This window comes from Nilaparvata lugens, chromosome 2 (assembly GCF_014356525.2).
Source record: "Nilaparvata lugens isolate BPH chromosome 2, ASM1435652v1, whole genome shotgun sequence".
NCBI classification, from domain to species: Eukaryota; Metazoa; Arthropoda; class Insecta; order Hemiptera; family Delphacidae; genus Nilaparvata; species Nilaparvata lugens.
Genome location: NC_052505.1, coordinates 78611236 through 78619713, shown reverse-complemented (window position 1 = coordinate 78619713; position 8478 = coordinate 78611236). Strand labels below are relative to the sequence as shown.

Below are 8478 nucleotides of genomic sequence, written 5' to 3'. Positions count from 1 at the left end.
AGAATCGGCAACGCTGCTCTCTTGTCTTCCGTCACTGTCATTATAACGTGGAGCACAGTCATCACAGATTTATAATATCTTCTCTGTGCAGTCATATTCTTCAATGACTTGTCATCATTGATTGACAAAATGCTCACTTGCATTTCTGTATGTGAATATAGTTTCAATAATATTTATAAACAGTCAAACTTTCGGACTTAAAAGTGATTTAATAACGTTTGTTGCTATCTGACAAGATGCTCCTATGTACTGTTTTTTTCTTTGAAATCACAAACTTGTAATTGATTGAATCACTGGAAGAGAACATCAAATATAATATTATGATATCTGATATTATTCAATAAATAAATGTGAAACTCATTCTTATTTTTCTTTACTTTGTGTGAAAAAAGTTTTCAAGCAGAATACGAAAACAACCACTTGATCATAATGGCAGAATTGTGACGCATCAATACTTGTTTGAGCATAGCAAAATGGTCCCTGGCTATCATTCGGAAAAATTGAATTCAGGGGCCATCTCGTTGTGCGCTACCTATACTCTCAACGTCAACTGAACTTAGGTTATCTAAACTTTAGTACGTGTCTTATGTTAACCGGTTAAAAAGTATTTAATTTAATTATAACTATGGCAAATTTGAGTACTGTGCTTGGTAAATTCTATGACGAATATGCAAACAACACTCCTAAAAAATTGAAAATCATAGACGCTTATTTGTTGTATGTTTTCCTGACAGGAGTAATTCAGTTCTTGTACTGTTGTTTAGTGGGAACTTTCCCTTTCAATTCATTTTTGAGTGGGTTTATTTCATGTGTTAGTAGTTTTGTGCTTGCAGGTGAGTAATTGAAAATGTTGTATTAATTTAAATATCATTTCAGAAGAAAGAACATTTTTAGGTCTATTGTACTTTTACATTACGGTACCTAGTAGGCTATGATAGTGTATTGAGTAAATTTGAAAAATTTCTGTATCGTTAAAACTATTGGATGAATGAATATGAATTTTCCTAAAAGTAGTTTCTGCTAAGTGTTATATCCTTGATACAATTTAATTTCTATGATCTTTACATCCTATACCCCTGTTTAAGATAGGATTCTTAGTAGGTTCTGGTGTTTCTGTTCGGTGACAAGCCTAAACTTGAAAACCCTAGCTGTTTAGGCATAATCGCGGGGCTTTAAACAAATTTTTGCAATAGGCTAATTAGTACTGTAGGTTATTATTAAAAGACCCTGATGCCCATATCCGAGTTTCAAATGCCAACCAGTGGCCAGCATATAATCACAGTATGTACATAACAATCTAGTGTTACATACCTATTTATAAAAATGAAAAGCTAACTCTATCTGTTGATGCTGTACCTTTCAGTTTTTAACAGCCACATCCAGTATGCCATCCTGCTCTGGTGATATTCAGCTTATGTAAAAGACATCTTGTTTCTACAAAAGATGGTTTTGCAAATATTAACATACAATGTTTTTTTACGCCCACTGTAAGCCCATCTTCCTTCGTCTAGGCCTACACACAGTCTAGGACAGTATATCTTGGCATCACTCCTGTATGTCAGGGCTCATCAGACATCCTTCACCGTGAGAGTTCAGATCACATGCTCACAGAACAAGGAGTACGGCGAATATCGACGCACCTAGATGTAGACTATCCAAAGTGAGAGACTGTTCCCCTGCACTGGTAATGAAGATATATAATAAAATAGACTATATGTTTCTCTTCAGATTGCACGTTACAACAATTTTAAAAATATAATCACACAGTGGCTAATTAAAAAGAGTTTTTACAATTTGAGTGACTTTCTTAACGACAACCTGAGTGAGCTATCCTCAACGCCGCCTGCTATTGCCAATCAAATTACATAAAATTTTGTTGTATTTTGACAATCTTAGTCAAGTAATGACTATCTAGTGTTTCTGGGTATTGATCGAGAAATTGGAAATTAGAAATACTAGTGTGATATGACTACTCAAACTAGCGCGATTAAAATCCGACTCCAGTCGCAGATACTCCAGCCTCTCGGTTCTTGCGACTTGAGCTGCTTGTCATGCTCATTGTCACTAATCTATTTGCCAATATTAATTTGACTTATTCAAAATTGTTTGTTTTTAAAAGCTTCCAGGGACTTGAGATGACAACAACCGGCTCATTTCTATCAAGTTTTCTAGTGATATTCAAGTTAATAAATTCTATAATATAGGAAATATATTCTCCAACAAACGTAATCTTTGATTGTGTGCTCGTTCATGTTCACGCTTCTCCACTTCAATACCGTACATTATTAGTCGTCTGTCGACCAGCTTGTCGAGTCGCCAAGCAACTCACTCTTGGAGTATCCGATAATAGACACTAATTTGAGCGTCATTATTTGAAAACACATGAGACTTGAGTCGCGACAGTTCGAGTGTAGTCTCGAACTAAGTTGACTTTCAGCATCGATCTCAGCATGGATGGAAAAGCATTATTGTTTGCGAATGACACCACTCTTGTTGCCCAGGATGAAGATCCCCAATTGGCCATCCTCAGGTCTGCCCAGCTGCTTGAAGAGGCCAGTTCGTGGTTTGGAGCAAATAGACTGTGCATGAACCAGACTAAGACGCAGAACATGTTATGCACTCTGAGACGCAGACCTCCTTCCTTTGGCGAGCCAGAGGTTAAGCTGCTTCGTTTTATGATAGACGCCTCACTGTCATGGGACCAGCACATCAACATGGTCTGTAACCGGCTCTCCAAGGTGACTTACCTGATGCGCAAGTTGAGGAGCATTGTGCCAAGAAGCTACCTGGTGACTGCGTAACATGCTTTGTTCCACAGTCATATTAAGTATGGGATTGTGCTGTGGGGACATGTGGGTTGTTGTGAGAGGATTCTACTTCTTCAAAAAAAGGTGATCCGCATCATTACATTCTCGTCATACCTGGAGCATTGCAGCCACTGTCCAAAGAACTACGGATCCTCACAGTCTTCAGTCAGTACCTGCTTACCTCGTTATTGCTTCTAAAAGAACAGCTACATAAATTTCAAGTGAGAGGCCAGGCTCATGATTATTTTACTAGAAGACGTGATGATATAGACCTGCCACAATTGCGATTGGCCAGATCACACAACAGTTTTCCAATTCGCACCCTGAAAATATTCAACAGGCTCCCATTGTGTATACGTGAATTGGAAGATAAAAAATTAAAAATGTGCTTTGAGATAAACTCCTCAAACTTCCACTCTATTCCTTGAGTAAAGAGGAGATCAGTCGTTTTATTTGTCTCTTTGACATGCCATCTCGATAGTTTGTGTAAATTTTATGAACGTTTGTGTTTTTAATTTCTTTTGACGAAATCTATCCAGTGTAAAGACTGGTCATGGATGGAAAGAAAATTGAATTGAATTTAAAAAAACTTGTTAACTTATAAGTTGGCTTAAAACCACTCGATAAACCTCAAAGACACAAACCAGATTCCCACCTACACTGACGTGTTCAGGAAACTGTTAGTGTTGAGATCAGATAAAAGAAAAATTTATAGTAGTCTGCTAACTTACTTAGTCGAAATTAATATTATATTTTTATTGTTTCAGTATGTTTGAGACTGCAAGTGAATCTTCAGAATAAAAACCAGTTCTGTGGAATAAGTCCAGAAAGAGGATTTGCCGATTTCATTTTTGCACATTTGATACTTCACCTAGTTGTCATCAACTTTATCGGCTAAGCTGGTGAGTATAGGTAGACAAATTTTGTATGATATCACTTACATTGAAACTTATCTAAGAATAGAAATAATTAAACATTTTAATAGATTAACATAGGCGCTCAATTGGAATATAGTTTATCTAATTATTTTTTAACGTTTTTCTATCTGGAATTAAGAAATTCATAAATTCTAGGATTGTTTAATTGGGGATCCGGTACCACAAGATGTCAAATTATCAATCCATAACATGATTATAAAGAACTAAATAAAAACTATAAACTCTGAAAGATAATTACGATTCATTTGTCTTTTATTTTATTTTTAGTAAGAATAATCTTCTATTATGATGATTTTATTATGTAGTGATTACTAAGTTATAAGACGTAAAAACAAAACAAATAAAATAGGGCTCATATGCATCGGTTTAAACGGAGGTAGATCAGCTTTTGTTTAAAACCGGAAAGAAACACGACATATTTCATGTGACCATGCCTACTTGTAATCGTAGATTAGCATTTAACGTAGATTGTGCATAGGACCGTTAGTAGGCTACAACTATTTCATAAGTTGATCGACTTGACAATTATAGTAGTCCACTTCATGGAATATTTGCTTTAAAATGGGAGAGTAATCCAATGTGATTAATATTACTATGATTATAACACAGTTGAAAGTTAATTACTATGATTATAACACAATAATGAGTTGAAAGTCCTTTTATTTCCTATGCATATACAGAGTTCTCTCATTTAGTGAAAGGTATATCAGTATTATATTTACAAGCATTGGCATCATCGTATATCAATCTAAATTATTTTTCATGTTTAATAAATACCATACCTCTGACATGGGTTGCATGACAGAGAGAATAATTATTGACATCATCAAGAAATGATGTCACTATGCCTCCATGAAAAGTGGGGCAAATATATTGATATTAGCGTGATTTACTTATATAGTTTTAGTGATTTAGCGTTTCAAAATTGCAATCACCACTCTGCAACACTAATAAAAATTGAATATGGAGTGTAGGCAAGCGTAATAAGGCCTGTCTAGTTACATAAATCAAAAGTTTATTTTTGGCTTTAAAATTTTCTGAAATAACTTGATTTATTCAAAGTGCGGTGATATTAAGTGCAAAATTTGATTATAATTTGGTATTTTAATCATTCTAAATTCAAAATTTCTAGCTAATATATATTCTTGGACAGAACTTTGAACTTCAAATTTCCTCAGTAAGAACATAACCTATTTTTTCGGACATTTTATTATTTATCAAAATTTGGGAACAGAATAGTTTTGGGCTATGCCTGTTGTTCTATCCCGATCATATTCATATGATTTGTAATTATATCAACGAATAAATAAATAATTAATTTCATTCATGTAAGTTATATGAGTGAAAACTGCATACAACCACCTGTATTGTACTGTTGACTGCTTAGTCAGCATAGTTGTTGTGGAAGGTGGCTTTGTATTCTGTAGTTAGTTTCTAACTAGCGCACATAGCAAAAGGACCTCTATAAAATATTTGTAATATGTTTTGTAGTAAATAAATTGTTTTTTAAAAAATAAAGTGTTCATTAACAAAGCATAATTTGTATCCAGATAATAGTTGCTGAATACTTTGAATGTGTACCGTATCTGAAGAGGATATTCACAAACACCAGTGGCAGTAGAAATCTTGCAGTGGCAGTACTAAAAAAAGGAACTATAACTTACGTTTTCTTCTATTTATCCACTTAAATCACTTTCAAGCAACTCACGTTTATCCAAAATATAATGTTTCCCCAGAATAAAAAAACAATTATAATTGTAATATTGTTTTCTTATTGTTTCAGATTAATTACAAACTAAGCAAAAGCAATGTGATCGTGATCAGTACACGTGGAATGGAGTCCATGGTGAATGGAATTATAATGAACTGGTTTTTGTGTTCAATTATCATCTTTAAATTAGGTCTTCAACAGATATAGATGAATATTTCTTTTCGTTTATTCTAGATCTACGACTGCAATCAACACCAATAAATGTGCACTAAACTGTCAAGTTAATCGTCTTGTTTCTGAATATTTTGATTGTATTATCGAATATAGAAGAAATCTTTCTTAACTTTGCGTTTCATTTCAAACCAAATTATTTAATAAGTTCTAGTTATAATTAAAAATCTGGTGTGGCGCACTCACACAACTTTCCTTGCCGTTATGAAAATTGATCACCTGACGTTAGTGTACACGCGCATCTCAAGTCTACTATTCAAAGATCTGCCAGCGGGTGACAGGACAATAACGCTGGAGACACACGAAGTCTGCTATCTCTTCATAGTGAATGATTTAATAGAATCAACAGTTGCCAACAGTTTGCATTATTGAATAAACACATTTTCTCGAATTTCGAGCTTATTTCCAATTTTAGGTGAAAATGTTACTAAATATAGTTATATAAATATAATAATTATTATAACAATTATTGTAGAGATTTTCATGCTCAATCTTTTCCACTTAATTTTTTTTGTTTAAATTGTATCTGAAGCCTGATAATTGGGAAACTAATATCACACTTTGCATTGATGGGGCGAAGCTCCTGAAATTTTTACAGATATGGGACTTGTGGCAGTTGATAGAACTTATCAATGACTATTCTAGGTATAAATTTTATCAAAATCGTTGGAACCGTTTTCGAGAAAATCGCGAAAAACCCTGTTTTTAGCCGCCATCTTGAATTGGATTTGTTCGAAATTGTTCGTGTCGGATCCTTATAGGGGAAGGACCTTACGTTCCAAATTTCAAGTCGTTCCGTTAATTGGGAGATGAGATATCGTGTACACAGACGCACATACACTCATACACACACACATACAGACCAATACCCAAAAACCACTTTTTTGGACTTAGGGGACCTTGAAACGTATAGAAATTGGGGTACCTTAATTTTCTCGGAAAGCAATACTTTCCTTACCTATGGTAATAGGGCAAGGAAAGTAAAAATATGTGGTTTCATTATGTGAAACAACTAAAATGTTTTTGAACTTCCTAGATAGACATTCTTTCTGATTATATCACCTTGTTAGATGGTGTCCTGAGAGTCACCAAATCCAATAATAGATTGGGGGAGAGTGGGGTACAGTGTGACATGGGGCACAGTGGGACGATGTAGATGTTTTCTTCATTTTCAACAATATTAGAGAAATCTCTAGTTTATAAGTTGGCAAAACTGATTCTGATCATGTGATGAGAAGCCCATCATTATTTGCCGCAAGTACTTTTAGAGAGAGAGAGAGAGCATCATAACCTAATTTTCTGATGTCTATAGTAAAAAGAAGGTAAGCTAAGATTCTTGCTATAAAACATTTTAAAAGATTATTAATGTCTGAAATTTTGGTGCTAAAATCAAGTTTATAATGTTTTATTAATGCATTTTCAAATTAATTTTTTATTTTTAAATTTTCAAATTCCTAATTTTATTAATTTATTAATTAGTTTTAAATATTTAACTTGTCAAAATTATATGAATAATTTTCATTGCATTGTCATGCTACAAATCTGGAGTACCGTATGCAAAGTATTACTTGTGGAAAAATGATTCTTTGGGGTCTGCAATCAGTGCAGAAATGGTCACTTTTCAAGGTATCTGTAGGAAAAAATACCTATGATCTTGGAACTGCTCACGTGCTCAGAATGTGATTTCGTATAAGTTGATCAGCCTTCTTACCAGGTTTCAAAAGAAGAGGAGGATTCTGAGAGCAGAGATAATGAGGGTAATGACTGATTGGACTGAAATCTTGACTTTAATATCATTTCAATAAAATATTTATCTCGACTCTAAGTTGGTCAACTTGAAAAAATCAAGCGGTTGATCGGGAAAATTTTCCAAAATGTGTTTGGAGAATAAAATTCATTGAAATCTATCTCTTTATAATCACGAGAACCTCAAGCTGGATTCGCACACAACAGTGACAGTATAATTCCCATGAGTTCTAATGATACTCTTCATACTCGACCGTGCTGATTCAATAATTTTAGAACACTTAGAATTATATTTTCACTGTCACTTTTGTGCGCGAATTCAGCTTGGAGTTGGAACAGTGATGTGTATTTTTCTCTCTAACCAAGAAGATTTATTGGGCACTAAAACTTCCTCATGGTCTTAAATTAATAATAGTTATTGAATTTTCCAATACTATGTTAATCGACGTTCAGCGTGACCAGCCTCAAAGCTCTCCTGTGTTTTCGTTTTCACGAATGTTTCCACTTTTTACTTTCCTTGCCCTATTACCATAGGTAAGGAAAGTATTGCTTTCCGAAAAAATTAAGGTACCCTAATTTCTATACGTTTCAAGGACCCCTGAGTCCAAAAAAGTGGTTTTTGGGTATTGGTCTGTATGTGTGTGTGTGTATGAGTGTATGTGCGTCTGTGTACACGATATCTCATCTTCCAATTAACGGAACGACTTGAAATTTGAAACTTAAGGTCCTTACACTATAAGGATCCGACACGAATAATTTCGATCAAATGCAATTCAAGATGGCGGCTAAAATGTCGTCAAAAACAGGGTCCAACGATTTTGATAAAATTTATACCTGAAATAGTAATTGATAAGCTCTATCAAATCAAATCTTTATTTGTCCCAAAAACATAATTACAATGACAAAAATTGTTGTAAATGAAAAAATTAAAATACAATATAAAATGAAAAAGAAAAATACCATTAATAGGATTATACATAACTATATTAAAAACGGGAAGTCCCTGCAAGGTTCGAGGAACCTGAGCGCAGAGGCCGAGTGTATC

At 34.1% G+C, this 8478-nt stretch overlaps 1 protein-coding gene across 3 annotated transcripts; it reads left to right on the top strand.

Moving 5' to 3' along the window:
* Window positions 1–520: 520 nt before the first annotated feature.
* On the top strand, window positions 521–5799 carry LOC111046672 (dolichyl-diphosphooligosaccharide--protein glycosyltransferase subunit DAD1). Of its 3 annotated transcripts, none has more exons than XM_039421823.1 (3): window positions 521–833; window positions 3575–3719; window positions 5529–5799. In XM_039421823.1, exons 1-2 carry the CDS (start codon window positions 626–628, stop codon window positions 3703–3705), a joined length of 339 nt encoding a protein of 112 aa, XP_039277757.1. In that variant the 5' UTR covers window positions 521–625; the 3' UTR covers window positions 3706–3719; window positions 5529–5799. The 3 variants fall into 3 exon arrangements, with proteins under 3 accessions (XP_039277757.1, XP_039277758.1, XP_039277756.1); XM_039421824.1 differs by lacking the exon at window positions 5529–5799 and adding an exon at window positions 5296–5314 and having other exon boundaries at window positions 3575–3709; XM_039421822.1 differs by having other exon boundaries at window positions 522–833; window positions 3575–3709.
* The last annotated feature ends 2679 nt before the right edge of the window (window positions 5800–8478 follow it).